At 37.8% G+C, this 26,670-nt stretch overlaps 1 protein-coding gene across 1 annotated transcript in view; it reads left to right on the top strand.

Moving 5' to 3' along the window:
- KCNN2 (potassium calcium-activated channel subfamily N member 2) overlaps positions 1-26,670 on the top strand; it is a 78,817-nt gene that overhangs the window by 49,011 nt on the left and 3,136 nt on the right. Inside the window, exons 5-8 of the mRNA XM_055791484.1 lie at positions 4,472-4,613; positions 19,035-19,145; positions 21,654-21,781; positions 26,423-26,492. Of these exons, the coding sequence (XP_055647459.1) occupies positions 4,472-4,613; positions 19,035-19,145; positions 21,654-21,781; positions 26,423-26,492 (451 nt within the window). The remainder of the gene's footprint in view (positions 1-4,471; positions 4,614-19,034; positions 19,146-21,653; positions 21,782-26,422; positions 26,493-26,670) is intronic.

Raw genomic sequence — 26,670 nt, 5'->3', positions numbered from 1 at the left:
GTCAATGTGTGATAACCTTGTGCAGCTAAAAAGCAGATGTTTTGCCAATTAAATGAAATGTCATCAAATATGAACATAGTTCTGAAGGAAAGAAGTACTGAAAATCACAATATCAGTGCTGAAACCAGAAGAAAAGGAGTGCTGTTTGATAAAGAATCCAGAATATTACTTTGACAATGCAAGCCACTGTATTATTATCAGCTGAGGAATATATTTATGTCTTCCCGAGATGAATGATAAAACTTTCACTCAGTTTGGCTTGGGAAGGAATTGAGCCATGCTATTTTTGCACAAATCTAATTGTTCAGCTTTTTTTGTTTTAAATTATATTCTCAGGATGTATATGTGCTGGTTGGTGAGAACTGGAGAGTGGTATTTCGTGGCATGAGGATTGCCTTGTGGGTAGCATGTTCCAGCTGCAGCACTGCCTGCCTGCTAGCACGTTCCTTATTAGAGGAGAGGAAAAGTGATAAATAATACTTATGCCTGTGTGACTTCAGCCAAGGACTTTCCTACCTCATTGGAATACACAGCTATTCTAAATGACCCTTTATTCTGCTGCCGTGTGGGTCTGGATGTGATTCAGAAAATCAGCCTGTTTATAGCTGCAGTTTTAATACAATTAGATACTAGCTCTTCAAGTGGCTCACTGTGGTTTTAGGGCAAGTTTTTATTGACTAACAATAGTGGGCTTTAAACATTCAAATAAATATTTGTGTAGGGATTAAAATTTTAAAAATAAAAATATTTATAAAAATAAAAAGCTTTATCAAGCTAAAGATTAATGAAAAAGAGCTTGTGTTTTTTAATTTGGTTTGTAATGACTGGATTTTGCTTTGTGTGGAACTTACTGCTGAAAGGAGATCTATGTTTCTTTTTCTTCCTGAGCTTTTGGGTTTCTGAGCTGTTCATGGTACAATATTATACCATGTATAGATATGGTACATATGTGAAATTCAGATTTCAGACCTCTCAGATACAGAATGAAAGGACAGTTTAGGAAAACTGCAGTTGAATTCTGGAGTGTGTTACATCCAAGCCGTCTCTCACAGTCCAGCGGGAATGAGGAGATGTTTGTAGTGGCTGGTGATGACTGACAATGTGGGAGACAGCTTTGCTCCAGCTGTTGGTGTGGATGACTTCTCCTCACTATAATGTCCGTTTCAATTGAGTCTGCTGGAGATAATCTCAATAGCGATGTGAAAAATGATGGAAATGGCTTTTCTCATGTTTTCTAGTGACTTCAGTGCAACACGTTAGAGGTGTGCTGATGGAAAAACATGGAAAGTTTAACTTCTGCTGTGTTCGTTTTACTGTTCCCTGCATAAATGGTGAAGTTCAGTCTTTAGGGCTGTGGTAACTCTGAAAGCAAATCAAAAAGGCAATGAGTAGATTTCTTTCCCCCTCCTCAAAACAAAGCAATTTAAATGCCTCCAGTGCTCGTTTGCAGCATTCCCATGGCTGTACAAATAAGATGTTGCAATTCCTACTTTTTTAAGAAATTGCTTTTCCTGTTTTGATAGAGATGTAGTAATTTGCTACCTGCTTGTGGGCACAGGGTAGCCAGAGACTCCTCTGGCTTTGCTTGTGCAGGCATGAATTCCAAATCATGGTGGTGCTTAATGGCATAGCAGAGCACTTGGAAGCGTATGCTGGCGCAACTCTAATCTCATGAAAATCAGAACGGTGTAGGCATGTACTGGACTTACTAACCACAGAGATTCAAAAATCATGAGTGATGTTGCAAAAAAACAAGACAAAACCAATCTACCTTCCTATAAACCTGGCACAGAAATGATGGGATTACCAAGACAGTGACCCCTGCTTTGAGATTGTCTGTGTTTTACTTAACAGATTCTTAATTTGAGAAGTCAATCCTGCAACTTTCCTTGTACAGTTGCGAGAGAAAGAATTTTTTGGTTTTGTCGAAAGATGAAATTAGCTTGTAATTTGTGTGCTTTGCCATGCTTGAGCAGCTGAGCCCATAGAGAGGGTACAAAGTGTCCTTTGTTTCTCACAGTAAAGTCGTAAGTATTGATGATGATTTTTAAATTAAGTGTGCACCATTTGGTTGCTGAACTATAACCTTAAAATCACAACCAAGTGAAATATTAAGAGCAGGAAGTCCAAGAGGGCTGAGCTAACAAGTTAAAAACACTTGAACAGGTCCTTGAAGTGTGCTACTAAATATGGATGCAAATGGCTTTAATGAATATTTCATCTAGGGGACCTTACTAATTAAAATCCACGTCTCCAATGAAAGCTGAAAACCTACTGTTGTGGGTTTTAAAGTTTAACTCTATGTCACCTTTATTAAATGATCAATGGGTGGATTGTTTTTTGTGTTTCCTGGAATGGGTGAAGGAGGATAAATGGATAAAGGCAGCATTAACATTTCCCTGTATCACTCAAGGTTTAAGAGAGAGGTTTTGACATTCTTTATGTGAAACTGGTGTTTCAGGGACTTACTGGGTTGTATTTGAATGTTCTGTTTTCAGTCATATCAAGATTTCTATAATTATCACCATGTAGGGCTGAAATTTTGTAAGGATGTAACCATTTGGATAAAATGTAGAAAAAACCCAAAAACATTGCATTGCATTTTCGTCTTCATTGGAAAACTTTTTTCTGTGTGAAGTAGAGAAATGGCCAGGTTCAAAACCCAAAGAGAGGCATTAAAGAAATGTATTATAAAGATGTATGTGAACATTTACTGGTATTTAACTAAGTTGCTGGCCTTAGAATATGTGTTGGGGCTTTAGCACACTTCTGTGAACCTCATTCAAAGGTTATGAGTCATATCACTTACATATACTGTGTAGGGACTTGCGTGATCACGTAGGCTTTCTTCTTACCTCCTGAATGGGATGAATATGTCTCTCCCTGCATCCATATATTTCACAGCTGTTACTTGCAAAGTTTGGTAAGTGGAGACTAAAATCCATCATATTTACGGCAGACTGGCAAAAAAGCAATGTCAGATCTCTTTTTTTGTTGTGCAGAGCTCTGTGGTCTTGAGTTAAATCAAGTTTGCTGTTTACTTTTTTTACTGCTGTTGTTGCTGTTCTGGTTATTTTTTGTGTCACTGTCATCCTTAGGACCTCCAAATGTGGGCTTTTACTGCATTGTGCTAGGTGCAGAACAAAAAACCTTCAAAAGCTTGTATGAAGTATGTGAGAAAGACAATGCTGACAACAGGAGAGAGTACAGGTGGAATGTGGAACAGACATGTTTGGAGTGGTTGCTGTAGTCTCTGGCTGTCAGAGAGTTTTTAGGTTGTTGTAACCATCAGGGCATAGGTGGGACTTTGAAGAAGACATTTTGCAATTATTTATAGTGGATATCTTGCAAGTGAGAAAATAGGGAATTTTCCAAGAGTGCCTTTGTGCTCACTCTGCATTCCTGCTTTGTCATGGAGACTGCGGTCCACAATGGAAGAAACTAAAGCAATTAATTTCAGTTGTGGAAAGCAGGCAGCTTACAGATTTGTAAACTAATTTCCTAATGGCCCTCTGTGACCCACTGTGAGACATGGATTTAGGCACTGTCTAAAATAATACCCTTGAGGATCCAGCAGCATAGATAGCTCACCTGAGGCTTCACAGCAGCTGCAGGGGTTATTGCAACCTTGAGGCTGCAGTGGCTGCTACAGAGAGTAGAGTGTTGCAGAATTACGCTGTTTGAGGAGCAGAATTCCAACTATGTTAGACTATTAGGAATTTTGCCCCTCCAAAGTGAGTTGTGACAACAGGTCGTAGTCCTAAAAGGTGTTTTTATGGCTTCCCAGTTGATTAGGTATGTATGTCATGTGAAAATGGGATTATTCACCTCAACTTGTTTGATTTGAAGGAGAAAATGAACATATTCTACTAGAATATTAAAACTAAGACAACAAATTTAAGGTAAAGATGTTTTGATAGAAAGAAATACAATGTAATACTTTTCTATTTATCTTGAATATGTAGAAGGAGAGATGTTAGGTTGTCCAGGTCAGCATTTACATGGTAGTTCACGCTTAATTTTCTGATCACGGACTTGCCTGTAGGCCAAGGAGATGGAGATGTGCTCTGCTGTCTGCTTGCCCTTTCCTGACTTTTGTATTTGCCTCAGACAACAGCAACTGTAGTGAACTAGTGCCTTATTCCACTGCAGAGGATTGGCAGGACTTGTACTCCTGATGACGAGAATCTATTAAAAAACAAAAGGTTTCTGCTATTTTAATAGTAATAACAGAATACTGAGTTATAAACCATCCTGAGTATCTCTACTACTGGTGCTATTGTTGTATCTTCTGTTTCTTTACTGCTGATGTATTTGAGTTTTATTTAATTCCTTATAGCTACTTTTAAAAAGGAAGTAACTGTAGAGTACAAGAATGGTTGTATGACTAGTGAATGTGATTTCTTTCTGACAGCACAAAAGTCTAACAAAAGTTTTAATGATAAAGAAATTGTTTTCTTTTTCTTTTCAGGTACCATGATCAACAGGATGTTACTAGCAACTTCCTCGGAGCAATGTGGTTGATTTCAATAACCTTTCTATCCATTGGGTATGGTGACATGGTACCTAATACATACTGTGGGAAAGGAGTCTGTTTACTCACTGGAATCATGGTGAGTGTTTCTGAATTTATTCATTGGGTAGGAGATTCCGTTTGCTGCAGTTAATCCCAAAACCTGTGGCAGTCATAAAGAGATATTTATTTGCTGGCTTGCATAGTGTATATATATTTACTTGCGCCATCCCTATGGCCTTTCAGTCCTGGTGATGGAATGGAGGGTTTTCTTCTTCTTTAGGTAAAATCAACAGCAGTGTGATGAAATACAGAGAAGCAAATCCCAATCTGACATAATCTCAATACAGTCTTTCATTACATGTTAAGGTATCATATAATCTTTATTATCTTCAGACATATGTAATTGGAGCAGTACTAATAACGAATCTTGAGTTCTGACTTTGTTTCTTATATTTAAGTTACTCACAATGAAATGTGATGGTGGCTAACCTTCTAAAACATTTTGCTTGAACATAGTTTTCTACTCTTATTTTTTTATAAGTCTACCCATAGCATTCCATGGCTTTAATTGAATTTAGGTAGTGCAGTTTTCACTGTTAACAGTTTTTGTTACTGTTGATACAATGCAGCAATTGTTAGTCCATGCATATTCAGTATATATTTATTAACTGTACTTATGTCTGGTTTTCATTTTTCTGTGTTGCACCATTTGGTCAAAGTTAGGCAGGGAGTAAGGCAATGTATGGGAAATTTACACGTATCTACAGTAAATTAGAAGTAAAAGCTTTCCAGACTCTGCCACCTTTACTTGTATCAACTCCTATGTAGAAGTCTCTGTGAATGAGAAAGGTAGAATGAGCATTATATATATATAGTATATAACAGTAAGATACATACTTGCTTCTGAATTTTTGCCATTGATTATAAGTAATGCAGCTCCAATATCTTCCTCTGTTAAAACAGGTATATTGGAATTATGGCTGAAACCAAATGGTATCAAATGGTTGCCCCTTTTGAACAGGTGTTTTGGTAAAATTTTCCATTATAAGGGTGCATTTTATGTTCAAAGAGTAAAATAGATCAGTCCATTTTTGTAATGTTTAAGAATTTTTGCAAAATGCTTAAAACAAAACAAAAAAACCCCAAAACAAAACAAAACAACAAAAAAAAAAGGAAACCATCTGAATGGGTTGAGGTCGTTGATCTCCAGATTAACTGGAAGAAAGACTTCCAGCACATTTTGCTGGTGATGGCAAATGCATGTCTCCTTAAAAGCAGAGTTTGCGATGTAGTTGGAAGGTACAGGCTGAAAGCAGAGGAATGCCTCAGAAGGCTTTTTTAAAGGCTGTTGGCTAAGCTCAAATCTGCCATCTTCTGGGGTATTTGCCTTTGCGCCTCTTTCTGAGCTGGATTTTGATGCCAGAGAGAATAAAATGTGGTCATAAATTCATTAGGGGAAAAGGAGGGCAAGCAGTAGATATTGCCATGTGGATATGCAGAATAGGGACAGAACCCTGTTATAACACTTTTATTCTTCCCAGGCACTGTTTATAAATAAGAAGCAAATACTTGAAGATGCAGGTATCAGATCATTTTGTTCACTCAAATTCTTCAACACTTTTCAGCATTTCATTACAAAAAAACTTATTCTAACAGAAATCTAAGAACTTAAAAGCCCTGCAGAAGTGCAGTGAGAATACTAGTATCAATACTAATAATCTACGGACTTCACACTGATGTTGCATTTATGCTAGTGCAAAGGATAGTAGCATCTATCCTTGGTGGCTACTCTCCTAAAGCATTTTGCTTGAGCAGGATTTTCTACTCTATTTTTTATAAGTCTAATAGCATAGCTGTATAAAGGAAACAATTTCTTCATCATGAAAACTTTTGTTAGATTTTTGTGCTGTCAGAAAGAAATCACATTCACTAATAACATGGACTTATTTTGAATAGCTGTGGGTAGGCTTATGATTTTGTTATGATTAAAAAAAGGTAAAAATAATATCAGAAAAACGGAGTCCAGATTATTGCAAATGTTATTCTATACAGCTGTGAATGAACCACACAGAAGCTGAAATTATGAGACATTTGTCATTTTGCTTATGAAAGCACTGTTTGGATTAAGATGTAAAATTATTTATTGCAATTTTTTCCATTGCTTTGGTGAAAAACTAAAGTACTTTATGATATAAATATATAAATTATATAAAATATATATCATTTGCACACATAGCATTTTTTTTTTCACAACTAGGACAAGATTACATTGAAAATTAGACTTATGAAATGTATGGATGATACTCACCTTCATGTCTTTGATTGTTTTTTTATGATTAAAAATTCTGCAGCTGCTTTGGAAGCACAAAGGCTTCAATCAGAATCTCATGGTAATAAGTTTGGCATAAATACCTCCAGAGACAGAAAGCATTCTTAACCAAAAAACAAGCCAGGTGGCTAGTGTGTGGTGACAGGTAAAACAATACTTAAAGTCTGACTTCCAGTTACATTTTTAAGGACATCATCAATATGACTTTGACAAATGTTAACTTTTAGAAAAAAATTAGATAGCAATGGGAGAAAGTCAAATGTTGAAATTACTCTTTTATTTCTTTTCTTTTTTTTTTTTTTAATGAAGGGCCTGAAAGATACAAAGTATGAAATACTGAACATAATAATGACCTATCTTCCAGCCTGACCTGCAATACCAAAAAACTATAGGTCTTGAATAAAAATCTTTAAAACCAGCTACTCTTCTGAAACTTTTACAGTAACTAATTAGTGTTTGTTGTGCTAAAGATAAGATTGAGATCCTAAAAGAACAGACTTACTGATTTTTATTTCAATAGAGGTGATGGTCTAATTAGAAGATACACCAGGATAATTTTTGATTGAGTGTAACAAATGAAATGAAACCATGTATGTGACTTTAAAAGGGAAAATGTAATTACTTAGCATCTGAAGTAGCAAATACATTGTTGGATTAGTGTGACCAATACCAAATACCACTGAGGTTTTGCTTTTGAATAAGGTCCCTGTTAAAAGGAGTGGAAGGGAGAATAAACAGAAATACTTGTGAATACAAGAGTAGTTACACAGACCACGGAAGAGTTGGTATTGGCTTTGCATAACTGGCAGCCTGTGGAGGGCTCCTTTGGTGTCTTGACCCCAATGAAGGGAGAGCACAGGTGCCCTGGCTGTCCTCCCACTTCTTCTTCAGGAATTGGTTTTTGTGCGGTGGAAATTGGACAGCTCAGGCTGAAGCCTGTGCTGTGCTCCAGCCTGGGAAGTAAACTTCGTGCAGTCTACTGGTGGCACCGAGTTATGCTGGCTGTTGAAACTGCACATTTGAGGTACTGGCTCAAGCAACGTCTTTTAAATTGTGCATATTCACACTGCTGGAAAATAGGAATATTTTTACATTTATTCACGTTATACCAAAAAGGAAAAATGCCTTGAGAATCGTTAAGAGTAAGCCAGCAAGGAAATCTGATTCATGTATTAAAAAATAAAGTAAGAAACAAAGTGAACAAAGAAGGAAAATAGTGAAAAAATGTGTACTGTCATATTGAAAAATTTACTTTTTGATCCTGGAAAGCACTTAAATATGTGCAACTTTAATGAAAATACTGACACAGCATGGTATAGTTCATGCCAAGTAAGTGAATCTGAACCTGGTATCTCAATTACCTATCAATCTTTTTCCGATGAGAGTTCACTGGGCAGCAGCAGCAGACTATGGGCCAGGTGGATATGTATGTGTGTGTGTGTGTGTGTATCGGTGTGTGTATATATATATATATATGAATTTGATAGCAAGTGTGTCCTCTGCCCTCGGTATACATCAGGTAGGTCTGCAAGAGCACGATGGGTGGATAGAAATATGAGTGCTGTCACTGTTATCAGAAGAGGATATAGAGGAGATGGGGAGGCCTGTGGTATCTTCACCATGCCACGCGGTTTGTCTGCCCACTGAAGGTGCCATCCATGGTTTTCAGTGCACACCCCCGCAGATCTCTCAGATCCTGGTCAGCAGGCTGAGCCCAGCTGCAGGTGGAGCACTTTTGTTTCTGTGGTGCTAACTGGAACTGCATACACAGGCAGCAATTTCACCTCCTTAATGGCTTTTTGGAGTTAGGGCCTTGGAGTCATTTGCCAAATTTTCCTTGCTTTATGAGGAGTATAATAAAGTTAGCAATAATTTAAAGAAGAGAAGTAGAAATTAGTGGAAGTAGAAGGAGGGGACAGGTGTGAGGAAGATACGGAAGATGCATAATTACTGACTGTGGGGTAGATAACTTTTACAGATCTTTATAAGCTTGTGTACCTATGCAAGACAAAATAATGGCAATCCATTCTTCCAATTCCAAATGCAAGGTTCTGTTGCAAGGTTTGAGGAGTCTTTTCCTTTTACATCCAGCATTATGTGATGAACTAGTGCATTTATTATATGATGCAAAGCTGAGGATGCAGAATCTTCTGCAGAACCAACTGCCAACAGTTAGAAGCAGACATGCAGAACTAGCAGGTCAAACCTATGTTGCTACAATAAAATGGATGATTGTAGTTGTCCTGTCATGTGATGCACAGGATGGTTGCCTATAGCTTGTATGAAAATTGCTTTAAATTAAATAGCTGTTATTTCAGTGTCTGCCTCTAATGCTGAAAGTGCTGCTTAAATGCTTCTGTTATTGAAATGAACTCCAAAGAGATCATTAAGCCGATGGAAGAACCAAATAAATTAGGGAAGTTTTCTTAAATTTACATCATAAAGGTGGACAAGATTAGATGTTGCTCTTGGAAATGTTTTAAGTAGCACCTTTTAACTACAGGATTTGAACACCACTCATGTAGCTGAATTTTTGGCGTGGTCACGATGCAGTCAATGGGTACAATATGGCCTTAGGGATAGTAGTTTTCTTAGTTCTAAATCATGAATCAAAAATGAATCAGATCTGATTTTAAAGCTTGTCATGCTGCCGCTTTTAATGTCCTTGTGGAAGTCTGCACATAGTTACTACATTGTAAGAAAAAGTAAAGAGTTGCAGAAACATGTAATTGTTTATGAAACACAGAAATGTATTTTGAATTACACTCAAAGAGCTGAAAAGGTGTGTTTAATAGGCTGCTTTGTGGGCAGATAGGTATGGTTGACTGGCAGAAGCAACTCATTTTTTTGTAATAACAGTAAAAGAATAATAGATTGTATTCCTGTTTAAAGGTTTACCTAGAACATTTTGCATATTGATCAAGAATCTATAATATTTCTATCATTTCTAATATCTGGCGGTAAAAGGTCAGAGCAATGTGGTAAATAGTTTTCTGAATAAGAAGCTTACCAGAGGAATTTCACAAATCTAGAACACAGCGCAATTTTTACTTCCCTGAGGGTACAGGAAAATCTGAAAAGCTTTTCATGCAAATTGGCAGCATTTGGGTCCATGTCTCAGATATATGGTAGAATTTAATTCAGCTGGTTCTGAGAATTCAATAATAAGTGGCATCAGGATTCATAACAGATTGTGTTTATTCCTTCTACCACAATACAATGTAACTGGACAGTGTATCAAGCAGAGATGTAGTATGAAGAAGGCAGTTAATGATGCTTGAATTATTAAGAGTTGAAACTGTTAGAAGCTGGGCTTCTCAGAAATTCTTCAGCTCCTCTACTATTGTTGTTCCAGCACACCAGATTGCCAAAATGGAAACTTTCAGAAGGAGCACATTTTGGGATTATTTTATGGCGGTCGCTTGTTGGGGTGAAATTTCTAATGTAAAGACAAATAAATTATCAAAATCAAGTTGGGAAGCTCCAGAGAATGGTCCATGAAGTAGTGGTGCTTAGGGCAGCGATCTGAAATGTGAGAGAATGGCAGAGGCTCTACCTCAATTTGAGTAACTGGAATCTCCTGGCAGGTGTAACCCTCTTTTTAGCATTAGAAAAATTAAGAAAAAAGCCTCCCTTGGGAAGGTCTTCAGTTCATACCAGTAGAGCAGGGAAGTTTTTGAAGCATCAGAGGACAGGGGAACTGTTTCCCACTTAGGTCTAGCTGGGAGTTACAGATGCATTTCAGCAAGTTGAAGGGCAGTTACTGGCTGGAATGAACAGCAATAGTCGTGTGATAACTTTTTTGACAGAGATATGACCATTACTGACAACTGTTACAGCAAAACTTCTGCTTTTTTAAAAAAACCAAAAAAACCCAAAAAACCCACATGTAATAACTTTAGATTGAATACAGCAATTTTAATACACTTTTACACATATTCTCATGGAACTTTTGTATTTACAACACAAGTGTTGGACAAGAACATCATCGGTAGCTCTCATCTTGAATTACTAAAGTAACATTTCCCCTCAGCCTTGTAGGCTTGGACCTCCTTGGTTAGTGAAATCAGATCTCACCTCCTCGCACAGCAAAAGGTTTTTTGCACATTGGCAGAAACTGTTGATCTCCAGGGGGGTTCTAGCTGTTACAACCACTGATAGTTTTCCAGAAGCCCAGCCACCAAGGTGCATTAAATTCTTGGGCTTCTCTGAGTTAACACTACTATCATTTATAGGTTCCCCTGTAGAAGAGAGATTGTCTTCATTTGTAAATCATTTTCTGTGCTCTCCCAGAAGCCTTCCCTAGTACCCAGCTTGCATTACTCAAGAATTAAGTTTACTTCACCTCCACTACAACTACCTATTACTGTGCCTGAGAGTATATAACCAATTTCATATTTGTATATTACATTCAGTGCTCTTAGTAATTTTCATTTGTGCAACATTGCTAAAAACCTTATGGACTTATTAGAAGTAAAGGAATCTTCTCATCTGCTGTTGTATAGATTAGAAGCAATATAGATAGATAGATAGATAGATAGATTAGAAGCAATATATATACATATATATATATATATGCAATAAAATTCTAACTGTGGTACAGACACAGTACTCCACTGAAGACTCCACTGAACTCCACTGAAGACAACCGTAGCCAAGCATATATTGAATATATGAAAGTATAAATAATGCAAAACTATTTTAGGGTAGCTTTTTGCCTGAGATGGCATAGTTGTTGTCCTGTTACTCACCCTGTTTTGTTTCAGTGTTGCGAGGTTACACATCTCTCCCAGTAAGCAATGACAAATGCAAAGCCACATTGACACACCACCATTTCCCCAGCCTCTGTTTGTCTCGTGGATGGATTCCTCCCTCAACTTTTGCATTGCTTGTTTTGGTGAGGGTTTTTTTTACTTCAAGCAAGATTTTTTTTTTTTCCTCCCCCTCCCCTGGTGGTCCTGTAAGTCCACCTTCTAGAGAGCCTAATGAACAAAATACCTGTTTAAATTCTTACAGGATTTTCATTTTATGCAGAGCAGCAGGAGGAATGCTGTGCCCTTCTGGTGCAGAGCTAAATTTCCCACCAGAACCATATGTCTGCAAAGCGGACCTTCTCTCTCCCTCAGTGGATCCCAAGGGAAGTGAGCAAGAAATGTGGCAACAGCCTTCTTTCAGCTACAGGCAAGTATAGCAGGACATTTTTGTGACAACTACAGCACTAAAGACTGCATTTCACTTCCAGTCCAGTAAACCAAAGCTGCCAGGCGACTTTCAGCTGAGACACTGATACACAGTGTTGCTTCCTTTGTCACCAGTAGTACCCCCCCAGGTACATGTATGACCTCCAGGCAGGTGCAGAAATAGCTTAATTCATTGTTGACCTTTAAAGGTGTTTTGGAACCTTGCCAAAGAAAGAACAAAGTGGAAATGCCAGAGCTGTTTACTTAGAGGAGTACAGGACTTCTCTGCGGACCTAGTGCTGATTACAGTGCAGCGTATCAGCCAGGGCTAACCATTCTTTGCCTTAGATAACTTTAGTTAAAGAGTTGCAAGCACCTCTATTTGATTATCATTGAAACTGGACCTTTACCAGAATGATGGAGCTAAATGCCAGGCTTCACTGAAGCCTGACCCTGCAGTTTTGCAGTCAGTGTGTGTTGCACCAGTGGGAACCCTCAGCCTTAGCATTTAGTAGGAAAGGCATGGTCTTGATTCAAACTTCATAGCCTCACCCTCATCAGATACGCTGGGCAACACCAGCTTTCTTATCTAGCTACCATGGCTATATCTGCTGTGGTTTACCATTATGTAAAATTCTCTGTGGTAGCTTTATGTTAGTCGGATTTCTTCTGGTGATTCTGGTGATAACAGCAGAAGGCTCAGGGTGGGCTGCATTGGTGAAGAGGACAGAGGGCTGGGATTAGACTGTTAAAGGCATCTCAGCGGGTATTAGTATGTAGTAAGTATATTGATGCGTAGCCACAGGAAGGGTTGAAGGAGAAAAAAGGCAGAGTCGGGTCTAGTACTGTGATCTGCACAGTATCATTGGTTAGTACAGACCTACCATCTATATTTATTGTTACTTATATTCCTGTAGCACTTCAGGACTCTTAACACCTGATCCTATTGATACTAGTGCTGTATAAAGAGAGTAGAAATATATAGTGTGACATTCCTGAAGAGTTGGCCATCTACATATAGCTCAGAGAGTGGGGAACAAGGAGGCATTAGGTAGGATCAAAACAAGTGATCTTGGCACACCAGAATCTTAAGTACCTTCACTGGTTTTGCTATGCTTTGTAGTAAGTAATATCCTAAAGGGGAGGAATTTGAAAGAAAACTATAAATTAGTTTAGTACATGTTTCCAGAGAGCTTTTCCTCAGTCAAGAGAAGATGCAAAGGAATCACCATCCCTGGAGGTGTTTAAAAAACATGTAGATGTGGCACTTAGGGACATGGTTTAGTGATGGACTTGTCAGTCCAGGCTTAATGGTTGGACTTGATCTTAAAGGTCTTATCCAACCTAAATGCTTCTGTGATTCTGTAGTTCTATGATACTTTTTTGGCATAGAAGAGCTTGAACCCATGAGATGGAAGAGCCTGAAGTCGTAAAATACTGCAACTGAGAGAAAATATTCTATATGTAATGCCACAAAGAAGGGAATAGATGGATGCAAAGCAGAGTGACATAGTAAAAATGACAGGCAAAGAAAATCACCTTTGCACCAATCTCTGATACCGCTAAAAGCTTTCATTGCTTTGTTAAAGTCGATGAAAGGAAGCTTGCAACAGTGCAGAACTAAGTGCCAAGAAGAGACACTGTGCAGACAGGTAGGGAAAGTTGCAGTTTATGGTGCCTAAGGGTAAAGGGAAAGATAACACCAAGTAATAGTTATTTTGTTCTGGAGTGTATGTTTAAACATTTTGTTTGGTTGCTAACTTTAAAGTATAACTTAAAATACAATGAATTTAACCTTTCTTCTCTGGCTGTTTTTAAATAGTGTGGCTTTGATGTCAAAAAGCCATTTTATCTTTTCACTCAACTTAGTCCATTCTTCCATTCATTTTTCTAATATCGGTCATTGTTTAGGCTTGTATAACAGAGAAAATAATTAGCCTACTAGTGTTTAACAAGTACCCACATACATGTGTGATTCAAATACCCACATACACTTATATCTACCAGGGAAACTCAGAGACTACATCAAAGAGGGTACCGAAGGAAGGCTTCCATGGACTATTGCTTACATGCGTGAGCATTTGCACTTAAGGTGTGATTCTTTGTCCTGAACAGGAGCAGCATGTTTAGAATTAAAGATATGAGGAATGTCCTAAAGTTGTTTGCAGATCCATCAGAGTGTTTTCATACAGGACAGCAGCTAAACAGTTAAGGGAAGTTCTGTCCAGTGTAAATGGCTGTAAACCTTACACTTCAAGACTGTACTGCTCACAAATGCAAGTTTTACCTCACCATCAGAGATCTGATGCCACTGTACAGTCCAGTGTTTGTTGCTTTGCCCATTTAAAAGACTGAGGATGTGTCATATGTTTGTTTGCAGACTTTTTACTTTTACTGCAGACTAATACACACATCATATCAAGCAAGAAATACTGTGCATTCAGGATAAGATTTATGTGCTTCATCTTCACGTCTTTGCAAATAGGAAATAGGCATTGCTGAGCTACTCAGCAGAGTCCTTGTCTTGTTTTAGAGAAGCCTATTTTTAAATCTCTGATCTTTAAGGGCTTCTCCCGGTTTAGTAGGTAAGTTTGTTCAGCCTGTACATGCTTTCTGGAAAACAGAAAAATTGAAGCAGGTCAGCTTTTTTGCGTCTGAACTGTCCGCAGACCTTATAACTGTTTAATGCTTCATTTCATGTGAACACACCAAACTTTTCTGGATAGAAAAAGAATTATGTAACCTTGAGAAACTGTGAAAGCAGAATTGTCTGTTTTCCCAGTTTACCTGAAATCAACTGAAAATCTGAATAGTCAGCATAAATTAATTAAATTCATTAGCCACTTTTCCCCTTTCTTGTGAAACCTTTAGGTTCTGATGTACATAGTTATGAACATTTGCTAACTAGCACAAACTGGTAATTTTTTAATTCATTGAAATATGACATTTGCTTTTCCATCTTTGACTGTATCCACACCTTGAATGGACTATTCAATAGGGTGGAGGTTGGTGGCTTTCATACCTGTCTTTCTCTCTCTCTAGCTAAAGCTGCAGTGGACTGATGAGGGAACGTTGTGAATACTCTTTCATTCTCTTTTTTTCCTCAAATTTTGACATACTGGAAGTCACAAGTGCCTTTAAAATCAGGCTGCTTTCCAAGCCAAAATACACTACAATAACTCTGTAATGCAAGAGGTGGACAGGGGGCTGACCGAGGAGTGCAAATTCCAAATAGAATTGATTACTGCCTTGATACTTGAAAACATATACATTCCTGCCTTTTTCATTTTCTTTGCATTATATTGTCGTGTTTTAACCCCAGCTGGCAACTAAGTACCACACAACTACTTGCTCATTTCCCGCTCCACCCTCCAGTGGCATGGGGAGGAGAACTGGAAGAAGTTAAAAGCTGTGGGTTGAGATAAGAACAGTTTAATAATTGAAATAACAATAATAATTGTAATGAAGAGTGGAGGGAGAGAGAGAGATAAAACCCAAGGTAAAAAGAAAAAAAATGTGGTGCACAATACAATTGCTCACCACGCACTGACAGATGCCCAGCCTGCCCCTGAGCAGTGATTAGCAGCTTCTGGCCAACTCCCCCCAGTTTATATACTGAACATGACATTCTATGGTATGGAATATCCCCTTGGCTAGTTCAGGCAGCTGTCCTGGCTCTGCTCCCTCCTGGCTTCTTGTGCACCTGCTCACTGGCAGAGCACGGGAAACTGAAAAGTCCTTGATTTAGAGTAAGCACAACTTAGCAACAACTCAAACATCAGTGTGTTACCAACATTATTCTCATACCAAGTCCAAAACACAGCACTGTACCAGCTACTAAAAAGAAAATTAACTCTATCCCAGCCAAAACCAGGATGTAGATATCATTACCCTGGCAGTTAAGCAAGAACTTGAAGTAGTGATTTAGTTTATTATTTACTTCAAAATAGGATAAAAAGAATAATGCTGGAAATTATAAAATGCAGTAATGAAATACAAGAGGGTTTAGAATTTCATTCTCAAAAGGGCCCATCATGCAGTTGAAATAATTATGGTGCTTTTGCTTAGTGTAAGTCTTTTTAATAAAGAAGTGGCTGCTGCATTATGCAGTATTGATATAAGAAAAAAACCTGAGCTACTGATTTTCATGTGAATCAGGATATGCATGGCATAATATGATGCTTACAATGCTACCATTTTAAAGTAACTGTATTGCCTCTATTTCATTTCTGCAGTTTGCATAATTCTCACTTCGTTAGTATTCTTATGGATGCTGAGATCTTTAGGGGAGCCATATAATAGTGCAGAGCACTGTAACATAAAATATTAATTATCATCATGTACTTCAAGTGGAATTTCAGTCTCATTTCTGTAAGCTGTTAGTTGTTTAAGGAATGAGCATAATTTGTTTTCCTTCAAGGTACTGTGAAATGTAAACATGCAGATAGTATAATACTTCCTTCTTTTGCAGAAACGCTAAAAGACCTCATTTTTTGTATCTGGAGATCCCATCAGATCCCACAACTGGAGATCCCATCAGATCCCACAAAGCCAACAGGGATAACCTGAATCTAGAACACATTGCTGTTGCAGTAAGCTGGCCTGGAGATAAGGAAGACAGGAGTGCATATACACCATAGAGGTGGTTGTCATAGCTTGCCAGTGACAGTCCTCTGCTGCTGCAGGCAGCGTCTGTTGTGTGAGATAAAAGCTACTGGTTTTGACAGCGTTTGGCCCTCATAACTGCTGTGCCACTCTGAAAAAAAGCATGGAAGTTAATTGCAAAGACTGGAATAATTTCAGCTCAAACCAACTCCTTTTGTCTGTCAGCATTTATTTAGCCTTTTCTGTGAGGGCGTGGAAGGGGATCTATATTTCTCCCCCCTGGTAACTTGGCTTATGTATCAGTTTTGCGCCACTGTGCCAGTGGTGTCTGTATTAATAATCTCATTACGTTTTAGCGTTCTTGCTGTAAGCGGGCAGAACTCAAGGTATGTCATTAAATCAATGTCTGACCCCAGCTATGCTGACATACTGAGCCAAAAGCTGTCTGCTTTTCTCTTCGTGTTCTTGTTATTGTATGGGGTCATCATTTCTTTGTTTATTTGCCCGCAGAGAAGTCTTCTGCCTATTAGCACTTCCCTCCTTCGCAGGAAGGAGACCAAAGGAAAGCTGTCTGTTTTCAGGGGAGGTAGGGCATATGGTAGAGCATCTCCTTCGTAGCAGTCCTCAGAAGGCTTGGAGGATATCTGAAGTGCTTAGCCTTAGGCTGCATTGGCTGTCTTCTTCCCTTTTAACTCTCAGCAGGATCTGGAGAAGCAAAGGAACTTGTAGCCCCATTTTGATTCATGTTATGGAGAGTGCAAGGCTTTAAGTAAATTTCCACAAACTTCTATCAACACAGGGCTGGAGAGCAGAGGGAGAAAGAACAGCAAAACTGGAAAGCTTTAGTATTGAGGACAGGAGAGAAGAGGGAAGTGCAGCAAAATTACAGTGGACTCATGCAAAGGAATGTTGAGGGCTGTTGGGGATAGGACCTTTGATAGGTGAGAACTAACTGTAGAGAATTAGATGTTTTGTGAGGGACCAGGTGTATTTTTTTGAACAATATCCCAGGGAAATGGAGAATTAATTTATGTGAGACACTTCCAAAATTCATTGGGTCTCTCAGTAGGTAAGCAGAGAGAGCAGATTCATCTTTTTGAGAACACTATGTGAATAAGAGTTTTCAATGAGTTAATTTATTTTGCAGTCTTTATGTGTTTATTGATGGAATTTGTATTTTGGAAGCTAGATTCAGAGATTTGTTCTGGATTTTTCTGAAGAGAGTAAGGCAATTGAAGGTGGGGGGTGGAGAGAGAATTAATTAATGGGAGAAATACAGAAAGAGTGGAAGAAAGCCTTGCAAATGTAAATTAAATGTAAGCTTCAGTGTGCAACAGGAGATTGCTTTATACTGGAGGGTAACTGACAGGTGCAATTTGGGTGAAATTGCAAGAAACACAGCCTCATATAATGTTTTTAATGTTACTTTTTATTTAATGGGGTTTTTTTAGATTTTATGTTATTTTTATTATTTAATGGTTTTTTTTAGAAAGGACTTGTAAAGATTTGGGCTTTTTTTTGAAAAAGACTAAGGTAACATAATTTATAAATAGTGTAAACTAAGCTATACCTCTAGATGTGCATAATAGACACTCCTGCTCATTACGTGGTTTTCTTTCCTCCCCGCCACTAAGAGTCTCAATTTGTGATGCTGATAAAGGCAGTGTTGTTTCAGAGGGACAGGCACATACTGGCTTTGGCCTGATGTGAACACACGTGTCTGTATATGTACATGCATATGCATACATACACACAGCACAGATGAGAAAATTGGTATTTTCTCCATCCACGTTTTGAAGAAATGTTCTTGTGTATGTGTGCTGTTTTAAAAGGTAGTAAGACAAGAAGAAATACTATAGGAAAAGATCATTGAAGGACTTGGAGAACAACAGGGAAGTATACTAAAGTGATTAAATACTAAACTTATTATTATTTTTAGGCCCTACAGAAAATCCTAAGATTTTTTTTCTTTTTTTTCTGTATGCTAAATACTAATCTAATCTTATTTCCTCTTTAGCACTTGCTGTAACCTTGAGACACTAGTTAAGAACAGGTACTCTGCATTTATTTGCTAATATTCTGGAGTTTAAAAGTTGTTTTGATCACCCCCTTTGTTTATGCACTAGAAATGGGATGTGTTCAAATTTTCAGCCCCTGCAGAAAAAAAGCAGAACTTTTAAATGTTGCTGCTCACTAATTATTTTGACGCCCTGACAGTTTACCAGCCTGTAATTACTAACTTTTCCTATTACTCTGAACTGAAATAGCTGTAACGTGTTCACTCTATTTACCAGGGATGAATCACCTGATGCCTGTCAGACTTCTACAGCAAAGGAGAAACTTCCACTAAAAACTCTGCAAAGTGCAGCAGTAACATCTTGAGGGTTTATTTTATTGTTTTCAGGGTGCTGGGTGCACTGCACTGGTGGTAGCTGTGGTGGCAAGGAAGTTAGAACTTACCAAAGCTGAAAAACATGTGCATAATTTCATGATGGACACCCAGCTAACTAAAAGAGTAAGTCACACTTTATATTTGCAACTGAAAAGGAAATGTGTGTTAATTTATTTCTGTATTTGTTTTAAATAGTCTCTTGCTCTGATCTACTGAACATTTTCCACGGGTGTGATTTTGCAAGGAGAAGGAGTCGAATGCCTTGAGCTTTTCTCTGAATTGAGGCAACCATGAATTCTCAACAGATTTGGAGGATTGGAATATTCTTCTATGAGGGGCCCTTACAGCTGGAAGATAATTGATATAACCAACAGCTAAATGCTGTGAAACTAAAGACTATTATATTAAACTACAAAAACTTTCATGCAGCACGTGAGAAGAACATATGACATTTTTGTACCTAAATTGTTGAAATGCCTGTTATACACAAGAATTTAAAGCTATGAAGGACATTCTTAAGAAAAAGACTTTCATAGTTTCTGAGTGAGACAGGTTTTTTAATTGCTTTGTGTACTCAACACGAGGATCACTTAGTGGCACACAGTACTGAAGTGCCTTGGAAGATCTATGTAGATAATATTTTTAGAAGAGATTATTTCAAAACCTTTTTATAAATCATTGGAATTCATAAAATGTATTTTTTAAAAGTCCATATGAAATATAATTTAAATTGTAATAACATTTTGGAAAATGAAATAATGCAGCAAACAAGGCAATAAAAATCCTTTATTGAAATAAACAGGTCAGTGTTGAGGGAACAAGCAAATGAGTAGGAGCTACGCAATCCTCTCAACTTCTTCACTCTTCGATATTGAGAAGAGCCAGTATGGGGGGGAAGGTCCTTACACAGGACCTCAGCAGAGCCTGTCCTTGCTGACACGAGGAGAGGGATGTTGATGCCTGAGCTGGAAGCCATGGTTCTGCTCCAGAAGGAAGGAGGTTGGCTGCCTCGGTACAGCTCTGCGCAGTGGTGTGCTGCCACAGGTCCTCTGCTGTGGAAAGCCATGTCACGTCTCTATGCGCTGGTGTCCAGGACACATCAGTACACCGCTATGGTTGTGCTGGCTCCCTCGTCTCTGTGCTGGTCACCACTAACAGGTTGTACCTCCCCTAAGCAGTCAGAGTGGGGAAAGACTAAGGATGAGTGGGAAGGCAGTTCTTATAAAGCTATAAAAGGTGACTTGAGATGTCTATCTAAGCTTGTATATCTACACTCCTATTATAGTCAGTTAAGGTCTTGTTGACAGTAGACCGTAGACAACAATTTGTTCCTTCCTAACACAGGCACTTTTCTAGTTTAATCTGACAGCTGAGCTCAGAATGTCTTTCAGGATGGAAAAAAGTTTTGTAAACATTGGCCAGGTTTTGAGTCTAGTGTACATTTGTGTCTTTTAAAGGTTACTTTATTTAGTTATCCTTCATCTAAATCTAAATATCAGTCTAATACTGTATCCAAGTGCTGCTTTGGTAGGTTCAAAGCCATGAAACTCAAATCACATGAAGAGCAAACAAGCAAACAAATCTGAGATGCATGTTAGGTCACAAATTAGTTACACAGATACTAGAGAGGTTTCCCACAGCTTGATGATAGCCATACCTTGCGGAAATGCAAGCACTGGGTAGAGATTGTGTGGAGGTCTCTAAAATGCGATTGTGCTTCCACTGAAGTCAGAACCAACGTTCTCCAACAATTCTACAGGTACAAGGTGGGGACCGCTTTCTGGGAAGAGCTACTGCATGACATTCCTGCGATGCCTTTACCTAGACATTGACTTAGCTCCGACACTACAGTGACTGGCATGATATAAAGTCAAAGAGAGAGAAAATAAAGACGAATAATAAGGACAGTTTTCCTTTGCAAGTAACCTAGTTGTTCTGTCATTAATCAACCTTGCATTGAAATTCTTTGTCAGTTGTTTTCAAGCATTCTTGAAAATTTTAGAGGGCCTAAGAAGGAACTGTAGGTACTCTAACCTTTAACAATGTAGGGAAAACCTCATTTCAAAAAAAAAATTCAAAGCAGTTACGAAATAGAACACAGGCCACATTAATTGACAATTTTTTTTTTATCTTCTCAGAGAACGGTAAAAAATAAACAAGAATAAAAATTCAAAGAAAAATGAAAGTATGTTCGAACAGCTCTGGAAATTTAAAGTCTGTTAAATGGCTAAGAGAAGAGGTACCAATCATCAAACAAGAATGAAAGAAATGTTATGATCCTATTAAATACATATAATTAATTATCATACAGATAATGCACTGGTGTTTCCTAACTGTAATTTATATTGCCATAAACACCAAATGGTGCTAACTGTTTAAAGAGGGACAAATTATTCCCCAATGCAAAGAGAGCTGGTCCCAGTGTCACATTTATAAGTAACACAGAAATTGCTCAGCAGTCCCCTTGGTCCATTTATTGCTTTCTGCCCTCAGTGCCGCAGGTTCCTGATGTACCCAATTCCCACAGTTACGCAAGGCTGTTAAGTGCTTCAGCAAGAGTTTATACCAGAAAAGAGAAAACATGGCACAATGGTACTTTTGTCAGCCTGGTGTTTTTCTTTCATTAAACAGGTGAAAAATGCAGCGGCCAATGTACTCAGGGAAACATGGTTAATTTATAAAAACACAAAGCTGGTTAAAAAGATAGACCATGCGAAAGTAAGGAAACATCAACGCAAATTCTTGCAAGCTATTCATCAGTAAGTACTATTTTGCTGTGGTTTTCCTCTCCAGGTGTTTTCTCTCTCTTAGTTTCCCTCTCCCGCATAGTTACTCTTAGTCCTTGTGTTGCATCCTGCCCTCTCCCTTGTCCCCCCACCTCCCCTGCTTCATAGAACATTGCTCTGGAGGTTGATTTTTCTCTAAGGCAAAGCTGTAGTTTTACTCTGTTACCTGTTTGTGGAAAAATTAAGAAGTGTACTGGCTGTGTATGTCCAGTATGGGGTAGATAAAACTTTTTTTGTCTTTTTTTTTAGAAGTTTCCCACACTTCTTGAATTATGTAAGACTATTCTTGTCTTTTGCCACTGAGACTGTCCTTTGTTGTTACAGGTAGTAAGATACAAGCTACAACAGACAGAAGAAAATGAAAAAGTTTCATTTGTAGTAGTTGTTTTAATAAATTAATTTATACATTTTTATATAATTTGTATAAGCATTAATAGATTTATTTTAATAATTTAAATTAATTAAATAAAATAATTATGTGATATAAGAGAGCCTATGAGTATGTATGTAGTGTTTAATGAAAAGAATATGCATCAAGTGTGATTGTACAGGCCAACAGCCATTGGTTGCCTCTCTCTACCACATATTCTCAGTGCATAAAATTGAATGTTGGTATGTCAGTTATGACCCCTGGCATCCATCCTAGAAAATGAGAGTATATGCCAACAGTCTGTGTGTGACCTTTGAGCACCTCTAGCGTGATTGAGATGGGTTCTTCCCATCTACTGAAACCTTAAGGAATTGAAAACAAGCCAGATAACTGTAACCAGTGTTAGGATTAAGTTGAATTACAGTACTGCCAGACAATAAGTATTTATCTAAAATTCATAATACATATTTGCCATAAAGTACATCAAAACCAGCAGAGTTGCACAATGATTCAGTTACCCTTCTTTAGACTACATGGAGAAAAAAAGAGACTTCTGTTCCCAGGAACCACACATTCTTCTTGAAGAATAGTCAGGACCCATGCCACTATTTGTCTGCTATATTCGATGTCCCCATCCAGCCTGAGGCAGCTGTTTGTGCAGTCTATGAAATTAGTTCCCACGAGATACTGGGGAGATGTAGATAAACTGAGTAAGTTTAATTTCAAACTGATGTCTTGATAGCTTTTGAGTGTGGGTCTGTGTCTGATCCAACCTGTGGGAGATGCAAGGGAAGCATCCATCATGAAAAAAGAAACCTATGTGTCATCTTGAAGGAAAAATGGGAAGGAAAGGTCAGGTTATCATGTTTCCTATTAATAAATCTAGGCTAACAGTCATTGTTTCTCTGTTTCATAGCAATGTTTTAAAGCAATGGGCAGCTAAGCTTAAGATATGAAGTAGTCTATAAACCTTTATCACTATATTGTATTTAGCAAAATTGCAGGATTAAATGTTACTGTGATATTGCAGAAATACTTGAAGGAATATAAAGATGACAAAAGTTAAGGCATTTTTATGTGATTATATGAAGTATGTTTTCCCAGTTTGGTCATCCTGCTTAGATTAAAACATTGGGAGGCAGAGAGGAGTGGCAGGGGTTCTGGGATAGAGGATGGCACGTCCTGTGCATCCTTTGCTGGACTTGAATCCTTGATTGCAAAGGTTATTCCTTAATATTTTAACTTTGCTATTTATTTTGTGTGTCTGTGTGTGTTTGTGTGCGTGCACATGTTCAGAGAAGAATCTAAAAAGCACAGCAGGCTCGATCTGCAGCTTTATATATCAGTCAAGACCAGAAGAGCTTCACGGGATAGGAAGTGTTACTCTGCACCTGCCTTAAAAATTCACTAATGAGCAGGGGTGAAGAAGGTGGCAGCAGTAATTTTTTCCTAGCTGTGCCAGCCAAAATTTGAACAGCTATGTTAATAATGCATTTCCCTCTGTTCTTTAGCACTTTGCATCCCATTCCCAAAACTTTTGTGTGTAATAAAAAGAAGAAAAGAAAAAAAAAAGGATAATTTTCTCAATATGCTGAAGAATGTGCCATGGATGAAAACATTGCTCTAGCAGTTTGCTTTCTCTTGGCTGTAGTGGAGTAGATGAGTGCAAATGATTTTTTTCTCCCTTTACATCTTCGAACTTTACTCAAGTGACTCATGGTAGTATACGGCTCATTTCTATCCTTCTGGATTCTTAGATTTTTATTGTTTCCCCTCCTTTCGCCTTTCCAACTATTTCACTAAAGACCGAAATAAAAAGAGTGAAGTTTCAGGGACAGTTTCATACAAGAAGCCAGAGCAGATCATGGTAGCAGTCTCAAACTCACGGTCACAGCTCTAAACTGCCTTCAGCTGGTCTGGGTCTTTTTTGTTTCTCATGCACACCAAGTAAGATGAAGGTGAAATCATCACTCTGAATGATACTATTAAAAGGCCTTTTGTGTATTGTATGAATAAGAAAATCTACAGATAATAGTTAATGGAAAGGTTTGCAGCTATTACAGGTTTCTTCATCATGAATGCGAGTTAGACTCCACCTCAAAGAAGTAGCAATTCCCTAGGACTTTCCACTTGCTGAATCGAGCCCACTGTGCTCATTTGGTTGTTTTAGTATATTTTACAGTTTCTTTTCTTTTGTTTTGTCTTTTTATTTCAACAAAATGAAAATAGAGCTCGGAAGTAAGTTGTATAAGCTGTTCCTTTCTAAATTTGCAGAATTTACCACTGTCTGCATGCAATAAATAGTCTATATTTGTGAACTTCAGTGGTCTGATTGCTGCCATGGAAACACAATCCAGAATCATGATCTTTTGCTGTGATAAGTGAAGTTCATAAAATCAAGATGTTTCATATTTTCTCTTAATGAATTTAGGAATGAAAGTCTGACAGCTTTTGTTAAATCTGGCTGCTGCAGCTAAAGACTTGCCATTACCTAGAGATACATTTTTACAGTCTGTGATAGGTATTGGGTTGATTAACATGGGGCATTATCATGTTGATGTCACTGGTACTTGTGTTGCTACAATAACAATGGATTTCTTGAAATTTTAAAATTCAAAAACTAACTGGCAAACAGATGAGTCAGTGAATCTTCAGAAAAGCAGAAAACACATATTCTGCAAATTACTTGAGAGTTGCGCACCAAAACACTAGAGTTATCATTCCTCAGTCAAATTATTTCATGCTTACCTTTGAGTAATTATTCTGTTCTGAGACTGTAATGATATAGCTCCATACCTGGGAGACACCTGCCCCTGAAAGCACCATTCTTACAGTCCGCATTTATGTTGTGGTTTGAAGGAAGTCTCTAGGGGAAGAAGAGCATATGACGCTCCAGTAACAAGCCACCAGCATGTCATTTTTATGTGAACAATTGATTTCTACCTTAACAGAGTTAATTCCATGTGTGTTAAAAGCTATTTCACTCTTCACAATTTACTTTCTCATGGTGGTTAGACTAGATACAAAAGGAAATGCTTGGTATCTAAAGACAGGAACAAAAACTTCCTGATTTTGGAATATCTTCAAGAAGACTTTCTTTAAACTAGTTTTCTAAGTAACACCTTCCCTGAAAAACAGGCAGTGTATGCATTCGCAATCCACCTGCCACAAAATGCTGCCAAACATATTTTCATTTGACAGCTAACCAAATGGTTGGTTTGGTTGGCCCTACATGCTAGTAGGCTGCATGGCATCTCATCACACATAGCTTAAAACTGATATGTTGGTTTTGAAAAATGCTATTTCCTGCTTAGAACAGCCACAGGAAAAGTCATTGGAATTCCAAGTATTCCTCTGTTGGGAAATGTTGAACAAATAACTTGCACTTAAGGGAGAAATCGCTTGTTTGTGAACATTGCATCTACAAACCACCCCTTTAGTAGTTAACCTGAAAAACATGGGCTTTGTTTCAGGGAACATGTAAGAAGGGTCATGTATATATCTTTCAAAGAATGCACATAACTAATAATGATGCAGACAGATAGGCTTGAAAGAGAAAAACATACCCTTGTTGCTGCTTCATAGTTTTTCAATGTTATAATTTAAATCATGCATTGAAAAGGAATGTCTAATGTAAGTTTAAAATGTAATCATATTTAGATTCACGATTATGTAAGAAAATCAAATGTATTGGCAAGTAAGTTGGTTATTTAGCTGCTGGTCAGATGGAAGTTCTATTTAAAGTAATGAGAAACTCACTTATCACTGTATTTCCATCAGGTTCAAACACCTGCTAACCCAGTCCATTTCCGACAGAACAGGGCTAATACCTGTATCTAGTCATGTAGGCATGGGAAGATTCTTGATTGATACAACATTAATGACAAAAATCAGTTGTTCTATGTTTCTTCCTATATCTACTTGTCACGATACTGAGGCTTTGAGGAATGTTTTGGCTTTCTTTCATATAGCCTGGATAAATTGTTACCTCCCTTTTTGAATTCAACTTTGACCACGGCAAGTGGTATTCTCAAGGACATCACATTTCCTTGCTCTTTCTTTATTGCGGTGTTGAAGAAGCATGCTTCTCATTGTAGCAGGCACATAACCAATTCTGACTTTACACAAAGTACTCAAGGCATTGTCCATGCAGTATTTGCTCTTATAAGTTTTGTGCATGCTTTTTAGAAATGCTAAGATGACACATACACCAAAAAAATCTGACTTAAAATTGCACTTTTTAGATTAAGAAGTGTAAAAATGGAACAAAGGAAACTGAACGATCAAGCCAACACTTTGGTGGACCTGGCAAAGGTTAGTAGAAAATTACTGTTACTTTTAACATGCATCCTTTCAAAATGAAGAGTTTGTAAGTGAAGTTGTTATGCATTATACATGCAAATATTGTTAACGAGTTTTTTATTTGTAGAAAATGAAAAGATGTGTGTGTTTTGTGGTAAAACCTACTAAATAAACCATCTTGTTTATGGCT

Source organism: Falco peregrinus, chromosome Z, assembly GCF_023634155.1.
Source record: "Falco peregrinus isolate bFalPer1 chromosome Z, bFalPer1.pri, whole genome shotgun sequence".
NCBI lineage: Eukaryota > Metazoa > Chordata > Aves > Falconiformes > Falconidae > Falco > Falco peregrinus.
Note: the sequence above shows the minus strand (reverse complement) of the source record. Positions and strands in the feature narration are given on the sequence as shown.